General features: G+C 41.8%; 1 protein-coding gene across 2 annotated transcripts; it reads left to right on the top strand.

Moving 5' to 3' along the window:
- The first annotated feature begins 744 nt into the window (after positions 1-744).
- LOC119821348 (tripartite motif-containing protein 30A-like) lies at positions 745-19,285 on the top strand. Of its 2 annotated transcripts, XM_038340335.1 has the most exons (10): positions 745-923; positions 1,063-1,205; positions 4,430-5,062; positions 5,479-5,962; positions 11,876-11,971; positions 12,612-12,842; positions 15,646-15,668; positions 17,452-17,552; positions 17,814-17,840; positions 18,087-19,285. In XM_038340335.1, exons 4-10 carry the CDS (start codon positions 5,543-5,545, stop codon positions 18,800-18,802), a joined length of 1,614 nt encoding a protein of 537 aa, XP_038196263.1. In that variant the 5' UTR covers positions 745-923; positions 1,063-1,205; positions 4,430-5,062; positions 5,479-5,542; the 3' UTR covers positions 18,803-19,285. The 2 variants fall into 2 exon arrangements, with proteins under 2 accessions (XP_038196263.1, XP_038196254.1); XM_038340326.1 differs by lacking the exon at positions 4,430-5,062.
- Positions 19,286-19,986: the final 701 nt, after the last annotated feature.

Below are 19,986 nucleotides of genomic sequence, written 5' to 3'. Positions count from 1 at the left end.
GCATCTCTCTGACTCTGCCTACTTTCTCTCTAGATATCTTCCAGCCTGGCTATATTCTGCCCTGCTATAGGCTGAAGAGCTTCTTTATTCGCAGCATACAGATGTGAATCTAACATCACAGGCAAAGTAGCTCACTCTCTTCCTCCTGCCTGCTCTTGCAAGGGCACAGCTGTCACTGCAACATGTCTGTCTTCAAGCTGCGATGCTTCGAACTGTGCTAAATACTACTGAACAAAACCTCTGAAATGTAAGACAGGCCTAATTAAATGTTCTCCTTTATTTGTCATCATCATGTGTATGACCATAGTATCTCTTCACAGCAATAGAAAACTAAGGCAGACTACATACCTATATGCCACCACATCTGGTTTCCTGCCACTCAGAATCCATGCCAGGGTTCCAGGATTGCTGGGCAGGCAGGGTACCAACTGAATCTCATCTCGTTCTGAGCCCTACAAAATTTCAACTTCTAATTCAAGGGATGCTGAGTCAATATCAGAGGTTTGTAATAGAAATCCTAACTCATATGGAGCCTATAGAGCCATTGTGGGGAGGGATTCCTGGAAGGGATGTAATGAATGTATCAGATCAGCACTGGGAAGAGGCCCTGCTCTGGGCAGCAACAGAACACCTAATCAGCAGGACACCCCTGGGCAGCTGGAGAGCCCTCTGCAGTTTGCTAGTTTCACTGCTGTGAGGGTGGGAAGTGTCTCTGCAGGGCTCTGCATGGGGCTCCTCCCATCCTGTCCCTGCTGGGTGGGAATCTTGATTGTGAGCAGCTGCCCTGAACTGCAGCTTCCTCCATGGCGAAGGCTTTTTTTTCCAGAGGATCAAGACATTTTTAGATGTAACATGAGCCTGAACAAGTAACCTGACAACTTCCTGTAGCACTGTGTCCTAAGCTCCGGGAAGGCAGAGCTGAGGTAGGGGAACTGACTTCCTCTGATGGTAAAACCCCAGATACCAATATGCTAGCATCCCATTGGCTGGTAGTTATTTAGTTTCTCTTTCTCAGTTTCAGCCCTAAAAGTCTTAACTTTCATTTCTCTTCTTGCTCGGCAGACATCAAACTTAGAGACCAAGTCCTCAGGACACTGTGGCCTCCATTTGCTCCTCTCCACAGATTCGGGATCTCTTGGTTGGTGTCTGAAGGCTTGAGAGCAAATCTAGAGGGCAGAATTTGGAAGAAAACACTCTTTGTTCTGGTGAGTTTAATTTGAAACTGATAAGGGCCAGGAAAGAACTGCTGGCTCCTTGCTGAATGCTGGGGGAGGGGTGGCAGAGGGAGAAGTGGCCTTGAGAAAGAAAATTTTCAAATTGCACAGTTTGAGTAAAGCCAGAGTGGTGTCTGAATGTGGAGTTGAAGGTCTCGCTGTGTAATAGTGTATTTACGGATGGTTCTATGTTGTCCGTCCCTTTGCTTCTGTCTTTCTGTAGCCTCTAGTACATTTACTTGTACTGTTTAAAGTCTCAAGTGTGTAGAGAATTGTTAAAGAGAGAGAGAAAGAAAGAAAGAGAGAGAAAGAAAGAAAGAAAGAAAGAAAGAAAGAAAGAAAGAAGCAAAGAAAGAAAGAAGCAAAGAAAGAAAGACCCAAATGGTGTTCTTGATTTTCATGGTGCAGTTAGTGAGTTGGCAGGAACCTTCAAGTTTGCGCTTGGCGTAGGATTCGATTCCATGTAAAGAGACAGAGGAGGTGGCAGGGGAAGAAAGAGACTGTGAGTGAGAACACTGGAATCCCACACTTATTGAAGTCACAGCCTTTCTTCTCGTTTGGGACACGGTACCCTTATATAGCCCAGGCTAGCCTCATCTAAATGCCCTGTGCCACCCTCCTAGACACTGGGGTTACAGGTGAACACTGCAGCCCCAGGACATTTCTGCCTTTCAGGAACAGCACAAGATCCTTACTGATTTTAATGCTATAAAGACTGAAAGATATCTGTTGTTGGGAAGATCTTGAGAACCACGAAAGGACAGGGAATCCCAGCTCCACCCAAGCTAATGTAGACACCAGAGGACAAGGGCCAGGCTTCCTTTGTCCAGGTTGACTTGGAGGACTGTCATGAGGCCATCCTCTTTCCCTTTGATCTCCTCTGCTCTTCATCAGTTGTGGACCCCTCCTGCCTGATCTTAGCCATTGACTCTCTTTACTGCCATATGTTATGAGATACTACAATGCACACATTAGAGTTCTCCAGGTTTTAAACTTGCGAGCATATAGTGAATACACATTAAGTTGTTCTAGAAAACGCTACTTTGTAAATGAGTCCTGGGAAAATTTGTTTGCACAGCCTATTTGGAAAAAGAACCATTTTTCATATGATTTCAGTACTTTGAAGTTTCATCATAAAAAAAATGCTTTTACCTGCAACTTGATAGGCCATGGCAGGTTGACATCCATGGGAGCCCTGCCCTTTGATGAACACAATGGGAGGAGGAGTTGATGGGAGGATGGAAGGGAAGAGCTTGGGAGTAGGACTAGGAGAAGAGGAGGGAGGTGAAACTGTGGTCAAGATGGAAGCACAATAAAAAATGAATAAATAAAAAAAGTGTTTTACGTGTTACTGTGGGGGCCAGCCATGATAAGCTAAGTGTGGGCAGGTCACCCAAAGGAAGTTCTTTTCTTCCAACCATTATCACCTGCCAGAGAACTCTGGCCATCCATAAATTTAATAAGAGGACTGAGTTTCAGCAGTTTACCCTAAAGTAATGCCTGGTTGCAGGAGGAATCACAAGCTGAGATTACCCAATCACCACCCAAGAACAGACCATTCAAAACTGTAAATAGGATTACCTGCCAGCATACATTCACCAGGACAACACTAGACAAATGTCATCCAATCAGAAGTCCTGAACCTCAGAGACCCCTCACCCCCACCTTACTACTATAAAAACCCAATTCTAATTGAGCTTGGGACTCTATGTTTATTCCAATATGTCAGACATGCAGAGAGATCGAGTTTGCAGACTTTATTAAAATAAAGGCTCTTTGCTTTTACATATGGGACTTTTGGTTTCCTTGTTGGATTTTGTGGGGACTTCGCGGATTTGGGCATAACATTACTGAGCTCGAATTCACCAGGAAAAGACCACAGACTCAACTTAAATTATAATTACCTGGATTTATTAATTACTCCTAGTAGGCCAACAACAGCCTAAAGGACAAATCAAAGGCTTATCACACATGAGACTGGAGGAGGGGTGTTTTAAGGTAGGCAGCCAGTTATCTCATTTGTGTGGAATGTGTAGCTGACTGAGAAACTGCTTGTACTCCCTCAGCTGTGAGAAGCTCTCTCACACAGCAGTAAGTGCATTGCCAAAGCCAGACTAAGTAGTTAATTATCTAACAGCACATTTACAATTTGGGAGAGGGTAGCAAGGAGTGAGAGTAGCCAGGAGCTTCTCTTTTAGGAATATAGAATGGATGTCTACACAGAATGAAGTTTTCCTTATCTGTCACATACCCCAGCCATATTGTTTGAACTGAATGAACCTAGTGGTTTTTTTTTTTTACTTAGTGTCTTTTTTTAAAAAAAAAATGATAAATTTTGCTGGAATGGGGGAGTATTTGAAGGATGATACAGCAACCTAGTGCAATGGACATGTCCTAAAATATATTAAGAAATCCTAATGAGGTCCCCTACTAATGGAGGATATGGAGTCCCAACAGGCAATCCCTTGTCACCTAACAAGGCTTCCAGCAGTGGGATTTGGTTGCATTCAATAGAATTGTTGACCAAGGGAATCACATGGAAAACCCCAAACAACCGAAGCTGTTGAAAAGACTGTAGTGGATTTGATTTGTATTTTAATAACTAAAGCTTGACTGAAAATCAGAGAGTAAAACAGCCCCACTGGCCACCCTTACAGACAAAGGAACAATGATACACACCTTTAATCCCAGTAGCCACACTAGTTTGCCATAGAAACCAGGCAGTAGGTGCTGGAGACATGGCTCAGAAGTTAAGAGCACTGGCTGCTCATCCGGAGGTCCTGAATTCAATTCCCAGCAACCACATGGTGGCTCACAAACATCTGTAATGAGATCTGGTGCCCTCTTCTGGCATGCAGGCAAACATGGAGGCAAAATGTTGCATACATAATAAATAAATAAATAAATAAATAAATAAATAAATAAATAAATCTTTTTAAAAAAAGAAACCAAGCAGTAGTTGTGCTTGCCTGTAAACCGAGAATTAAAGAGGATTATAAAACGGAGGTAATAGCTCAGGCTCAGGCTCTTCCTGAGATTCCTGGAAGCAGGATCACCATTTAGGACTGAGATAGAGGTAAGAGCCAGTCACTGGCTGTTTCGCTTTTCTGATCTTCTGATTGAATCTCAATATTTGTCTCTGAGTTTTTATTAATCATGCTTTATAAGGCAAAGGGTTGCCCTCTAGAAACTGACAGTGAACTCTCCTTGCCTAGGAGCACACCCACAGAATTCACTGAACATGAAAAAGTTGAGCTAGTGCCTACATGGAGCCTTCACCTCTACATTCTAGTCTCTCTGGTGAACGAAGATCCTCTGCAGGCTACCAAAAGAAATTCAAACACCAACCAAGTCACAAAGCCTTCACCTACAGTCTGTCCTGCCTGTGAGATATGCTAGGGCAGTAGTGGCACAAAACTGGTGGCAGTAGCCAACCAAGCTCGGATTTGACTTAAGGCCTACACCAAGGGAATGAACCCATACCAGATATTGTGTGGGCAGACCAAGAACCAGAAACTACATAGCCCAGAAGCCTAGGGTAAAATCCAAACTCTACTGGACTTACAAAAAAAGGAAAGAAAAACACAAAACAAGTAAACATTTCATTTTGTTTTGAGTTGTATATTTTTGAGCCTGCCTGTGTGTATACACATTTGAAAGGATGGTTGGGATAATAACAGCTGGTTGATTCCTTGAAGCTGGAGTTGCAAGTAGTTGTGACCTGCTTCATGTGGGTGCCAGGAAGTCAACTAGGATCTTCTACAGAGTAATACACACTCTTAAACAATAAGAAAAATTGTTGCCTATGTGAATCAGGAGATGGACTGTGTACACTCCACGTCAGTCTGGTAAGCGACTGGGAAGCAGAGGATCAGAGAGTCACACTGACTGGTGCTGATGAAAGAGAAAGTACAGTGGGGGAGACGTGAGTAGTTTGATGCTTGTAACACTGAAGATGTGATTTTGTTCAGGAAAAGAAAGGGAAGGACAGAAGGTCGGTTACCCGAGGCTGATGGAAGGAAACACAATCTTCCTGGTTTTCAGTGAAAGGAAATGACAATCCTGCATCTGAAATTAGTCATTTTGGATGAAATATAGCAGAGGACTTGAAAGTATGACAGCATTCTCCTTTGCCATGTCACTGAACTTCTCTCTGTATTTCTCTCCTTTGTTCTTTTCCCTTATCATCGAGGGTATTCATTGACCTCTTCACAGTTCTGTACTGATTTTCCTTTTCTAACGTGTCCCCTTCTCATCCTCCCAGTCTCTCAGGTACCTGAGCAGAAGTGTCTGGAGTACAGACAGACAGACTCAGCATCACAGCAACAATGGCCTCATCAGTCCTAGAAATGATCAAGGAGGAGGTATCCTGCCCTATCTGCCTAGAGCTTCTGAAAGACCCTGTGAGTGCCAATTGTAACCACATCTTCTGCCGAGCCTGCATCACTCTGAACTATGAGTCCAGCAAAGGCAAAGAAGGGGAGGGCATCTGCCCTGTGTGCCGAGATAGTTACCTGTTTGGAAATCTGAGGCCTAATTGGCATGTGGCCAACATAGTGGAGAGGCTCAAGGAGTTCAAGTCCAGCCCAGAGAAGGAGCAGAAGGTGAATGTCTGTGCACAACATGAAGAGAAACTCCAGCTCTTCTGTGAGAAGGACATGGTGGCCATCTGCTGGCTTTGTGAGCGATCTCAGGAGCACCGTGGTCACCAAACAGCTCTCATTGAAGAGGTGGCCAATAAGTACAAGGTAGGAAGTGGGACAGTAACTGATGGGAAATCTCCACTTGGTGTGACAGGTCAGTTACCTGGACATCATAGACTTTGGGGTTGTTACATCATTCTATTTAGAGTCCTAAAAGGACATGATGGTTTATTCCACTTAATTGTATAAGAATCAACCTGGAGTACAAATATTAAGATGGAAAATCTGTTTTGTAACTGTCCCTATGAATTTGAGTCAATGATAAAGAAAAGCCAGTTGTAGAACAGGTAATTTATTCCATCTTTATTGTCCTTCATTGTTTATGTCAGATTCATTCATACTACCTAAAATCCAGTCCAGTGACATCCAACCATGTAACTAGTAAATGATTGACATACAGCAGTGAAGAGAATGTGTATGTGGCAGTTGAAACATCTGGGAAAAGGGGGAAAATTTCCATAGTGAGATGCACAGAGGCAAGTTCTATGTTGGATCTATGTTTTCTGAGTTAGTTTTTTTGTGGTTTTTTTTGAGCCCACATATAGACTCATGGAGACTTGTTGACTGAGTTTTCTGTCCTGCCCTGTTCCAGCAGTCATTAAGTCCCAAATAAATCACACAGAGGTCTACTTTAGTTATAAAGTGAATGGCCCATTAGTCAGGCTTCATATTAACTCATAACTTATATTAGCCCGTTATTCTTGTCTATGTTAGCCACATGGCTCAGTACCTTTTTCAGCGAGGCACTCACATCTTGCTTCTTCTGTGGCTGGTCAGGACTCCCAGGAATGGGCTTCCTTCCTCCCAAAATTCTCCTGTTCTCATTGACCCTCTGCTACTTCCTGTCTCATTGTCCTACCTATATTTTCTGCCTGGCTACTGGCTAAAAAGACCCTCGTTTTCAAGGGTGGCGATTCCCCCCCTTAACTCAATAACCCGAACCAACAGATTCAATTAGCAAGAGGTTATTTTATTAATTTCACAGGCGTCTGTGGGTGAATCAGCAGGTCTCGCCAACTGATTACCCCAATCCAACTTTTTATTCAGCTTTTATAGGTTTACAGGTTACTTGGGGGGGTGCTTAGTAACAGTAATTCTATTGGTAGGGGCTTGGGTCATCTTGGGGCCAGTCCCATTTGTCTGTTCCTAGGTTTTCTCGCAAGGTATACTTCATCAATTTGACCGTTGTGATAAGGAGGTCTGAGATCTTAGTCCGGTCAGCTAATCTCTTGACCAGATGTATCCCATAAAATACCCTGCTGTGGCACCAGTTGTCCATAACAGAGACAGTATCTGACTATGGTCAGGAGAAAAGCTAAACAAAGATTATTAGATTCAGAAGGCTTTTTTTTAGGAAGAGGGGAAATGGAGTGGGACAAATGTCAATTTGTCAATTATATTCTGACAATCATATTTTAAATAAATGCTGACTGGCCAGAGAAGAGTCCAAGAAATAAATAAATATGGATTCCAAAAATAAGGAATATATATATATATGTATATATGTATATGTATGTGTGTGTATATATATATTATATATATATATATATATATATATATATATATATATATATATATATATATATAGTTGCAAGTCTGGGAGAATGAGAACATACCATCAGCAGCTTTCCCAACAGATCAAGGATCATTTACTCACAGGGAGCTGTTTTCTCAGATGTTTGGGAAGCTTAGGTCATTTTACGACTGGCTGTTTCATTTACAAGACCAGAACACCCCCCTATAAATTGAGAATGGTGTCCTGGTCAGTCCTGATAAACAACAGATGTGAACTGAGCTAACCTTTAGGAGACAGAGATAAGGTGACCTTTGTCCATTTTGGGGGAATATAGGTGTAGTTTTTCAGGCTGCTTCCTGTTGGTTGGGGGTGCTGATAATCTTATGGAAACCTAAAGAAAATTTAGCATTATTATCAAGTCCTGACTGGAGTATCTTGTGAGACTTGATCATCTCGAGCAGCATCTTGAATCTGTTCTGGATGTAGAACTCTGACATCTGGGCCATCTGTTCCTACCAAAGATTTCTCAGGTAGTCTTCTTTGATCAAATCTGATTTTTCTTAACTCAGAATGAATCCATAGCCTCTTATATCCTGTAGAAACAAAAGTAAATTCTCTTCTCCAAAGTAACATACCTTCTGACTTCAATTTTGATGTCAAGGTATTTTCAAAATATCTTTCTAGGATTAATTCAGCAACATTTATAAATAAATGTCTTTTAGCAGCTGTTGCTCTTTCCTCAGCATTCAAACAATTCAAAGGGAACATAATAACATAGAGTATCCTGACTCTCTGGGTATTTTTTTATCTTTAGGTAACTTTATTTTAACCTCTATTTCATTTATTTTTAATTTTTGGCTTTTTGAGACAGGTTCTTTGTGTATCTTTGTTTTGGAATTTACTCTGTAGACCAGACTGTCCTTGAACTCACAGGGATCTGCCTGCCTCTGCCCTGCAAAAAGCTGGGATTAAAGGTGTGTTGTTGTAGGAGGTTCTTCTGTTCATGTCTTGCTTTCATTGGTTAATGAATAAAGAAACTGCTTTGTGCCTGATAGGGCAGAACTTAGGTAGGCAGAGAAGACAGAACTGAATGCTGGGAAGAAGGGCAGAGTGAGGGATGCCAGGGATCTCCTGCCTGAGACAGACGCTGGTTAGAATCTTGCCAGTAAGCCACAGTCATGTGGTGATACACAGATGAATAGAAATGGGTTAAATTAAGATGTAAGAATTAGCTAATAAGAAACTAGAGATAATGGACCAAGCAGTGTTTTACTGAATACAGTTTCTTTGTGGTTATTTCAGGAATTAAGCTAGCCAGACAGCAGGGATAAACAAGGGGCCACCACTCCTTGTAACAGTGTGTGCCACCACACCTTAAATTCACAGAGATCTGTCTGCCTCTGCCTCCCAAGTTTTGGTATTAAAGGTGTGTGCCACAACACCTTGAACTCATAGAGGTCTGCCTGCTTCTGTCTCCCAAGTGTTGGGATTAAAGGTGTGTGCCACCAACCCAACTACTCTCTTTTTTTCTTTTTTCTCTCAAGCCTACATATATTTTTAAACACAGTAAAACATTTAAAGGGTTTTTTTTTGTCTTTGAATCTATCTTTACTGTATATCTTTCTTTTTCTGACCACATGAGTCTTTAATTTGCTAAGCAATATGCGTAGGATTAAAGCCTTGGCTTTGATGGCTGGATCCAGCCCATTTCTTAGCTTTCTGAGATTCCAGCCTCATGGCAGAGGTACCGGCTGAAGCCAAGTTTATTGCCACAACTCTATGGCATTTCAAGGTCCCTGCCAGCAAGCAAGCTTCAGCAGTGTGCTCACAGACCACATTCAAATGCTCCGTAGTCAGACCACCTGCCTGAGAGAGTCAGTTTTTCCTGGCAAAACAGCCCAGAAAGCTGGCATTTTAAAATACCATGGCTTTTTTTCATGATATGGATGGAAACCAAAAAGCATGTGGTCAGCTTTTCATCAACACTGTTTAAGTGTTTTGTGGCAGGACCTCTTAAAGAGCTGCAGGGTTTTGCAGCTAAAGCTGAGTCAGGAAGCCACTCTTAAATGATTGCCTCTAGCAAGCAGAGCCCACCTAAGAAAATGCTGCTATCAATAAGCCATGCTTAACTCTATTCTTTTCTGTCTAGAATTACTTCCCAAGCTCTGTCAAGCTATATGTGGATACAGGCATCCACACATTGGCACCATTTGTTGGAGGGTTTCTGTCCTACCCAGTTCCTGCAGGAGTTAAGTCCAAGAATGTAGACATTTGTCCCACACCAGAGACTGTTGCAACATGCACCAGGCCTGCAAGGGTTTGCACCAGATGGGATTCTCAAGATTGGAGAAGTAGGCACATGACCCATCCCTAACCAAGAAGCAATCTCTAATTGATAGCTACTTGTAAATGAAAACTTACTTTTCTCCAATGGAATATCAATGTGGAAATGAACTATTTTTATAGCTCCCCTTCTCAGCAGTAGACTGATGACTAAACCACATTAAGGGAACCCATATTTGGAGGTTCTTTCTCTCATAAGGTTAAGTCTGGACTTTGGTGATATGTACAGTTAAGCCTTTATGTCTGACTTTGAGTGAAATGTTTCATCAAAGCCTTTGCTATGTTTGTGTTAATCAGTAAGGCAGAGAAATTGCTCTGAGCGTGTTTAAACTTTGAAGAATGTTGCCTGGGGAATCTATACTTTGTGTTAAATGAGAGTTTGCAGCTGCACCATACTCGGTCCTAAAACACTTCTGGAAGAGCTGGAGGTCTTACTTACTTTTGATTATTGCTAGCCATAGTCAAACAAAGCTAAGATTTGTGTAGGGTATCTCCTTTCTGGTGTGGGATTTCCCTCTGTTTGCTGTGACTACCATTAATGAATAAAGAAACTGCTTTGGAACTATAGCTGTGCAGAACGTAGCTAGGCAACGGAAAACTAAACTGAATGCTGAGAGGAAGAAGGCAGAGTGAGGAAGAAGTCATGGAGCTGCCACTGGAGACAGACGCACTGAAACTTTGCTGGTAGGCCACGACCTCATGATGATGCACACATTAATGGAGATGGGTTAAATTAGTATGTAAGAGTTAGCCAATAAGAAGCTAGAGCTAATGGGCCAAGCAGTAATCTAAATAATACATTTTCTGTGTGATTATTTCAGGTCTGAGCTACTGGGTAGCCAGGAAATGAACAATAGGCCCACTTTACTACAAATTAAAGGTAGCAAGAGCAAGATAACTTCATTAATTGGAACCTTTCCCAGCCCTATTAACCTTGTACATGGTTAAATAAAGTAACTGGAGTGAGCTACCTGGGTGTCAGTCCTTTCCAAGAGACCCAACTCACCTCTCTGCTACTTTGGAAAATGAAGACTTAGCAGATTAGTGAGCTTCTCTTCCTACTTAAGCACCTACAATTGATGGATGTCAAACAATACTGGGGTGTTTCATTTTATTGCTATGTTTGTCTTGTTGTTGTTGTTAGGTTTTTTGTTTTGGAGGGATTTTTGGTATTTTGTTTGTTTAGTTTCATTTTTGGTTTTTGCTTTTTCTACTCTACAGTTCCTTTGTTTTTATGTTAAAGGTTGGGGTTTTATGGGATTCCCATGTGTTGGAAACCTGTGTGTCTCTGCATCCATATGCATTTCTTTTGTTTTTCATTTTGCTCATTTTCTAGTTTTTTTGTTTTGTCAAATTCCAAAGTATTTCTTATTGTATTTATTTTTATTCCCTTATCATTCCTTAGATGACTATTTCTTTCTTAGCAAGAGACATACTGGGTATGTATCTGAATGGGAGGGGAGGTAGAAAGAAACTGGGAGGTATACAGGCAAGGAAATCTGTAAACAAAATATATTTTATGAAAAAAATTGCAGTGAAGCAAAAATATTGAATACAGAAAAAAACTACAGTTCATAAAAGAAAAATGAAATGACAAAAAGAAGTGCATGTGACCAGTAGGATAGGGCTTGGCCCAGTCCCAGAAATGATGTGTTTGAGGTTATACAGGTATACACAGAAATTCCAGGACAGCCAGGGCTACATAGTAAGATCCAGTTTTTTTTAAACAAAAAAGGTACGTGTGTCAACAGTAAGGCATATGAGGTATGTATATATTTATAGGAAAGACCAGAAAACATAACAAAATTATTCCAGTTTATTGAAAACAGAATGAAAGTAACCACTTTGTACTTGGTGGGATGACTGACTGAGACACATTTCTGTGTCTTTGTTTGGGACTGTGTGTGCATAAATGCAAAAATTGATTGAGCTGAAGATGAAGATTTGCCTACTTTATGTGCACAAATCATGGCACAAGATATTAAAAAAGAGTACAGTCTTAGACCTCCTGTCTTTCCAGAAGGGTTTCTTGGCCTTTGGCTAGGAGCAGCTGTCCTACTAAGCACACAGCTTGACTCTGCTACAATTCCTCTCCACAGGGGAAGCTCCAGGCTGCCATGGAGATGCAGATGGCTAATGAGAAAAGATGTGACCAGTGGGATGATGACCTTCAAAAGGAGAGAACTTCCTGGGAGGCAAGTGGGGACCCTACCACCCTTAGGTGGTAACTCCGTTAGGAGTTAGCCTGATGCCTGGGAGGGACCTGGGCAAGAAGCTCCCTGGCTCTTCATTCCCTGGAGGCTGATGGGGACAAGAGGCCTTGATAAGTCCTCTCTGCCTGTTCCCTTGGAGATGGGGCTGCACAGAGAGTGCATCACAGCTGAGCCTGGCTGTGTGAGGAGCTGACAGCATGGCAGGGGCCTGGTGAGAATGGCGCTGAGTCCTGGGACTCCTCCTGTGGTGCTTTCTGGAACTCTGACTGTTGGGAAGATGGGTGGGAACTGTTACAATTTTATTTTGGGGTTAGCTTCTCTCAGGGGTTCAGAGGCAGAACGAGGAGTATACAGACAGGGATAGAGATCAGGGACACATGTGTGAAAGCTGAGCCACAGCCTTGCATCCCAATTTGGCTCAAATGACGATGGTAAAGGTCACCTAAGATCTGTGTTTTGGAATATCATGAACAGACCCTGAAAAGAGACAGATGCTTCCCTAAGACTGCATTCCCAACCCAAGCTCATTTCCCATGAGAACTCCCAATTAGAACTTTTTTTTCTGTCTCTCTGTCCCATTAGGACAGTCTGAACAAATCCCCCCTTTTTTTAATCCCTGAAGAACCAAATACAGAGTGAGGTAGAAAACGTTCAGAAGGAGTTTAAAGGACTGTGGGAATTCCTGGACTCCAAGGAGAAGAATGAGCTGCAGAAGCTGATGAAAGAGAAGGAAGACATTCTGGACATCCTGGCAGTGTCTCAAAATGAACTGGAGAAGCAGAGGGAGTCAGTGAGAGAAGTCATCTCAGATCTGGAGCATTGCTTGCAGTGCTCAACCATGGAGATGCTGCAGGTAAGACTGCAGGAGGTCCAGCATCTGAGAGTCAGGACACCTGGAAGCCATTTCCCTCCCTCTGTGATGCTGTGATCTCCCTGAGGAGGACAGTAGGGCTTTCTGGGTTCTCCCTGAACTCTTTTCCTGAACCAGTTTCAGAAGCTGTGGAAATCATCACATGCCTGGATGGCCAGGGGAAATTGCATGTTTTAGTTTATCAAATAAAGTATAGTAGGAGAACCTTGGAGAGATCTGTTGCATTACGGGTAGTTACTCTCCTACTGCAATGTGAGCATGCATGAAACATATTCAACAGTCATTTGTCATTTGACCTGAATTTGATATTAGTTTGGAGAATTTCAGCCCCACTGCTTCTGATTCAGTGGTGTGGTCAGTGGGAGGGGACTTGCCACCCAAGATCTCAGACAGTTTCCCTCCTTTGTCTTTGAGTTCTGAGCTGAAAGTTGTCTTCTCTATCCTTGCAGGTATGAAATTTCTATTGTATTTTATAGCTGTGGCATTTTTAAATACTTTAAACCAAAGGCATATTCTGGTACTGGATATCTCTGTAGGAATTTGTTACTTTCATCTCAGTTGTGAATTTTATAGACCTTAGTAGTTCTGGTAATTTATCATACACCTTTAATTTATTGGTTTCCATTGTGTTGATTTAATTATTATTGATATCACTCAGTTATCACTTATATTTAGATGGAACTAGACATATTCAGCTGAACTAAGCTAGTTAATGTAGGTAGTAACTACAGCCACCGTACTCTACATGACTGAAATTGCATCTCTTAACCAAAGAATCTGCCCACCTTTCTCTTCCTCCAACCCCTGATGACCCAAATTCTAATACTTACTATTGTGAGGTCAAGTTTTGTACATGATAAATATATAATTATATCATTTAGTGTTGTTTTGTCCTGTGCCCAGCTGGTTTAGTATAACATAAATTTTCTGAGTTCATTAAGTTACCACAAATGGCAATACTTCTTGCTTTGAATGTCTAATATTTTAACATTATATGCTTATCATATCATTTTATCCATTTTTATCTGATTAGTTCTCCAGTTGACTCAATTTTATCTGCCATGAAATGACTCAGTGGACATGAGCATACAGATGTTTCTATGAGGACAAGTTTGAACATCAGAATTCACCTATAACTAGAATGATAAGTTCTCCCCAGAATTTTTTTCTATGAAATCTACTTTTTTGGTTTATGTTATATAAATAAAGTCATGTGTAGCCAAGCATCTACTGCCTATGATCCCAGAACCTGAGAGCTTCTCATCATACACAAAAACAAAACATGAGATGCACACAATAAAAATTAAATATAAGCTTCCCAACCTACCACCAGGTGTGCTGGCTCACATCTTTGATCCCAGTAGTGGGAATGCAGAAGCAAATGAAGCTACATGGGTGCAAAGCCAGTCTGGTCTATATGATGAGTTACAGGCCAACAGCATTTACAAAGTAAAACCCACAACTGCCCAAGGTGGAGACAGTAAGAAACTACAGAAATGCCCAGCTTAAAATGGAAAATATACACTATACCTTAAATTTAAAGTCACAGGAACCCCAGTCCTGGGCAAGTCTAAACCACACCAAATTCAACTTTGGAAGGTGGACGTTCTTAGATGGTTCAACCACACCCAAAGAGCAAATGGTAATTGGCCAAAATATATGCATATATGTACAATCCATTACTAGATGTAGTCCTGTATATCATTCTCCCGTCATTATCGGGTCGCATACACATACGTTAAGGTGGCCTGGCAAGTAATTAAAACTGCTTGAAATCTTTTTAGGAGGACAGCTCTCCCTCTGGCAAGAGCTGTTTTACTTCTCCCAGTGTGAGATTCCTGGAAAAATTCGCATTTTAAAAGGGGTCATTGTTTCGAACAACTGTCAAATTGAGAGACACACATGTCTCTTTAGATTAATTTCTTTTCGTGACAGGACAATTACAGAGAGATGTAGTCAGAGACTGCTTGTTTGTTTCTCAGTTGCCAAGACCTGAAATAATCACACAGAAACTGTACTAATTACAGTGCCACTCGGTCAACAGCTTAGGCTTCTTATTAACTAACTCTTACATCTTAAATTAACCAATTCCTATTGTGTTGTATCTTACCACAAGACTCGTGGTTTACCAGTATGGTTTAGGGCGGCTGTCTCCTTCGGCAGTTACATGGCGTCTCCCTGACTCTACATTCTTTTCTCCTCTATCTCTGCTTAGAATTCCTGACTTGCCCTTTTCTGCACTGCCATAGGCCCAAAGCAGTTTCTTTTTTAACCAATGGTAATAAAACATATTCACAGCATACAGATGGGAATCCCACACCAGAAAGAGAAGAAAAAGAGACCAAGAGATTTGATTAGTTGGATTTAAGGATCAGACAATCTTCATTACAAACACATTAAATTGTGTCTAAATGACTAAAATAATGTAGAAATAAGCTTCTCAGACATGTTAGTTTTAAGTTAAGTAATGTAGAGCTAACATGGGGCATGAATAGTGTCATTGTCTACGTGTTTAGTTGTACACACAGTAAATCCTATGTAAGTTTTCAAATGATCAAATTAATTCATCTTTGTTCTCCAAAGTCTTGTAGTACAGAAAATAGTCTATTAGTTTACATATAATCCAAGTAAATAGCCCTGCATCGTGTGTATATCATGTCTTAGAGGACAGTGGGTGACGGGCATAATTCTCTTTGACACTGTCTCTGTACCCAGTGAGCCTGTGACAGGATTTACAAGAACATTCAGTACATGCTATTAACTATGTTTTGTTCTTTTTCCCTAGGGGGTGAATTGTGTTTTAACAAGGTATGTTTGGGCTTTCAGGGATGAACAGTCCTATTGTCTGTTGAGAATGATTTAGTATTCAGCTGGAATATATGTCTCATAGGTTTGGCGGAATTTAGACAAATGTTATTCTGAAATTACAATAAGAAGGAAGAAGTGGTAGGGAAAGGCAGCCTCTGAATGTTTTGTAACTACTGGAGACAGATTTGATTCTCTCTTAGGGGTCTGGGTAAGGGGAGTCACAGAGTTAGGCTCAGCAGTGGGAAGAGGCAAATGGAGCCACAGGAGCTTTCAGACTCCTTGTGGTTCCATCATTCTGTCCGTGCTCTGTGCTTGTGTCTGGCTCTGTCTGCAGCTCACTGGTACTTGATTCACAGATTCATCCTAGATAGGGTATGTCTTCCTTGTCAGCAGTGCTCACAGAAGTGTACACTGGGAAAAATTCCTGTGGGTCTGTGTATTTCACATGAAGATAGAAAAGTGAGCACAGCTGCTCCATGTGAACCACATACTTCAGAAGACTGGAAAGCTGTGCCTTTGTGTGTAAAGATCACACCCAGGCTGTTGGCAACAAACTCATGTTCTTGTGTCCAAAGTCCTGATCTCCAAAATACCACCAAGAGACAAAATTCGATGCAAAAGAAAGGGGGGGGGGGCGTATGGTGGCCAGGCAAAATGAGGAGGGCTTGGGGAATTCCAAACCTGCACTGCATAGCTACAGACCCAAGCCCTCCAAAATGACATAGTTACACACTTGGGGTTGGCTCAAGCTGTAAGAGGTTGCAGCATTGATTCTCAGCATGAGGACATCTGGTTTTGTTTGTCTATTTCTCATTGTCCTTGCCCTGTGGGGTCAGGTGTTGCTGGGCTCTGATTGGCTTCTCCCTATGGCTGGGACTGAGGTCAGGCTCTAAGGTCAGGCTACAACTAAGGTCAGGTAAGGGGCAGATACATCTTACTGGCAGACTGGGACTGCCTCGTGCTGAGGTCTGGATTTTCAGCGTCAGCATTAGTTTGATACTTAAGTCTTGTTTTCAAAAACTGTCATCTCTTAAAAAGGAACCTGAAGTGTCAGAAGCTGGCCAAAAGTGTCCAGATTGACGAAAGTGTTTGAAGTACTGGCTTTCTCCAGTGGGTTCTCCACACCCCATGACTCTATACCCAGGAGCAGCTTCTGTACCCTGACTTTAGTTTGTCCTGGAAAACACAAATTTACTTATTTATCTATCCACTTATTTAATTGTTTGTTTCTTTGTGTCTCTCTGTCTGGTTGTGTGTCTGTTTTGCTGCTGCGGTTGTTGTTGCTGTTTTACTGGCAGGGTTTCTCTGTGTAGCCTTAACGGACATGGAACTCACTCTATAGTCTAAGCCAGCCTTGATGTCAGAGATCTACCTGCCTCTGTATCCCGAGTAAAGGGATTAAAGGCTTCTGACTCCATGCCCAACCCACATAAGATTTTTTAGCCACCTAAGTTTGATTTGTTTTGAAATTCGCTAATTCGTCATTTCTTAAGACTCTAGGAGGGAAGGATACAAACTCAGGGAGCAAGTATTTTGTTGTGCAAGTGAGGAGCTCTGCTCCAGAGAAGTAAAGCTTTCCCAACATCACATAGGAATTAAGCAGGAGGGGTCATGAGTGTGTCTCTCATGTCTCCAGAGTTAGTATCTACCCACTCTCCCCCTGCTCAGAATTCTCAGGAGAGCTCCAGGACCTCTATGGTTAGAATGATAGGGAGTGATAGGGAGTTGATGGTGGTCAGATGTCACACTGTCTGAGATGTGGAAGTCAATATTTTGTCCCTAGGAGTCAGAACTTAAGACTGAAACAGCCCGAAATCATCTCGAGAAAACAGAGAAAGGTCTTCCGAGCTCCGGATCTGAAGGGCATGCTGCAAGTGTTTCAAGGTGAGAGTAGCTCCATTCTGTGGTTACTTGGGGGACTCTAAGGGTGGCTGGGGCTGCACTCTCTGGATAGAGAGTGATGTCTCTGATCATGGGTAGAGAAGCTGAGAAGAGCAGAAAATGTCTCTGAGTGATGTCACCATGTTTAATGGACATCATCATTCATCTTGTCCTATGTCACAGTTTCCAGATCTTCTCCCACATTGACTTTAATGTTCTGATTCCCTTGCTTGCATTTAATGCTGTGCATGTTCATCATTTCAGGGCTCCAGGATGCCCAGCACCACTGGGGTAAGGAGAAATCACACCATCAGCCTCTCTCGTCTTAATGTCTTTCAGAGTATATTTCTCTACTAATACTTATTTTTTATGTTACTGCTCCCAATATGCACAGCAATCTGCCTCTCCTTGACTTTAAACTTGGCTCCTCCATGTTCCTCCTCACTTTCTCCTTAGGCTTCTGCTCCTTATATCACCGAAAAGGCAGTACCTTGTTTCTCGTGTGACTCTTAATTTATATGTCTCATTTTTCTGCAGTTCACGTGACCCTGCCTGAACTCTGCAATAAAAACATTGTCATTAGTGAAGACAAAAGACAAATACAACACGGAAGTGGTTATATAAGTAATTTGCAAGTTTCTGAGTCCTATGATTTAGGTGTCCTAGGGTATCCAGCTATCTACTCAGGGAAACATTACTGGGAAGTAGACGTGTCTAGATGTGATGCCTGGCTCCTGGGAATAAATGATGGAAAATGTGCTAAACCCCTGCTTCCTTCAATGAACCAACAGGGCTTCAAAACCGAATATAAGTGTGGTGTTAAACAACATGTAAATTATGAGAAAAACTATGGTTTTAGCTGGGGATCCAAATCATATTTTAAGGATAAACATTATGATTATCGGTCTGAGTATGAAGCTATAGATAATTCTGATAATAAACAGCATGTAAATTATCAGCCCAAATATGGCTACTGGGTTATAGGGATGAGAAACAGATCTGTATATAATGCCTTTGAAGAGTGTTCTGTCACCCACAATGCCAGTGTTTTGCTCCTCTCTCTGAATTGTCCTCCCAGTCATGTTGGAGTTTTCCTGGACCGAGAAGCTTGCACTCTCTCATTTTATGATGTTTCCAACCATGGAGCTCTCATCTATAGATTCTATGAACCGAACTTCCCTGATGCGGTTTATCCATATTTTAATCCTATGGAATGTTCAGAGCCATTGACAGTCTCTGGGCCGCCCTCCTAAGCCCTCACCCATGTCTGCACAGTGCCCCTGTGTCTGATGTATCTCAAATGTCTAAGCTCTGTGGGATCATTTTAACTTTTTTTTCTGTCTTTGCTTGCAAGGAACCATCAAACTACCTTGGCCTAGCTGCCTTGAGAGGCATGAGTCATAGGTTTTTCATGTTAGAGTCCATGGCTCCTGGTGTACACTGTGCCTTCCAGTTCCCAAGAGATGAGTGCACTCACTCAGGCAGTGAAACATTCAGGCTATATTGAATTCTCTGTTTGTTCCCCCTAATAGTCAAGGAAGCATGGAAATTTAACAGGACAATAGGTATTAGACATTAATCGTGAGTACCCTGTATAACCTTCAAACTTCATTGTTTTCTGACAAGCAAATTGCATTGATCCTGGCAACTGCCACTATGATCTGTTTCTGATAAAGGTATAAAAGTCTGATTGCTCTCAATAAAATTGTCACAGCCTTTATCTTGCTGTGGTCCCTTAGCCTGAGTCTGTTTCCGTTCCTTGCGGCCATATCAGGTGACTTTGCCCTAGTAAGTGAACACTGGCACTCCTATTTGGTCTTTCTATTTTAACAAACTTCCCTTCTCAATGCAAACCAGTATGGATTCTTTTCCTTGATCCAATTGCTTATCTGTTTATAAGGCAATAATAATTCATCATTTCCCAAATTCCCAAAGACAATGTCTCTTCCTCACGAGGTGAGGTAAGAACTCTGCTAACCCGTACTTCCTGTTTTGTGATGCCACAGATGGAAGCCAAGGCCTTGTGCATGTTGAGGAGGTACTCTGCCCCTGAGCCACTTGTCTCAGCTCTGCCAGGTCTCCACAACCTCATTCCTCTGTCACTGACACAAGATGACAGAAAGTCCTGATATGGGATGTACTTCTGTATATGTCTTGCTTTTATTGCTAATGAATAGAGATGATTTAGCTTATGGAAGGGCAGAACATAGCCAGGATAGACGAGCTATATATATAGAGAGAAAGAGTCGGTGAAGTCAGAGAGATGCCATGTAGCTGCCAAAGGAAAGAGATGCCCTGATACTTACTCATAAACCGCAGCCTCATGGTGATACCCAGATTAATAAAAATGGATTAATTTAAGATGTAAGAGTTACTTAATAAGAAGTCTGAGCTAATAGACCAAGCAATGTTATAATTACTATAGCTTCTGTGTGAT

This window comes from Arvicola amphibius, chromosome 1 (assembly GCF_903992535.2).
Source record: "Arvicola amphibius chromosome 1, mArvAmp1.2, whole genome shotgun sequence".
Taxonomy (NCBI): domain Eukaryota; kingdom Metazoa; phylum Chordata; class Mammalia; order Rodentia; family Cricetidae; genus Arvicola; species Arvicola amphibius.
This window is presented reverse-complemented; position numbering and strand designations above follow the sequence as displayed.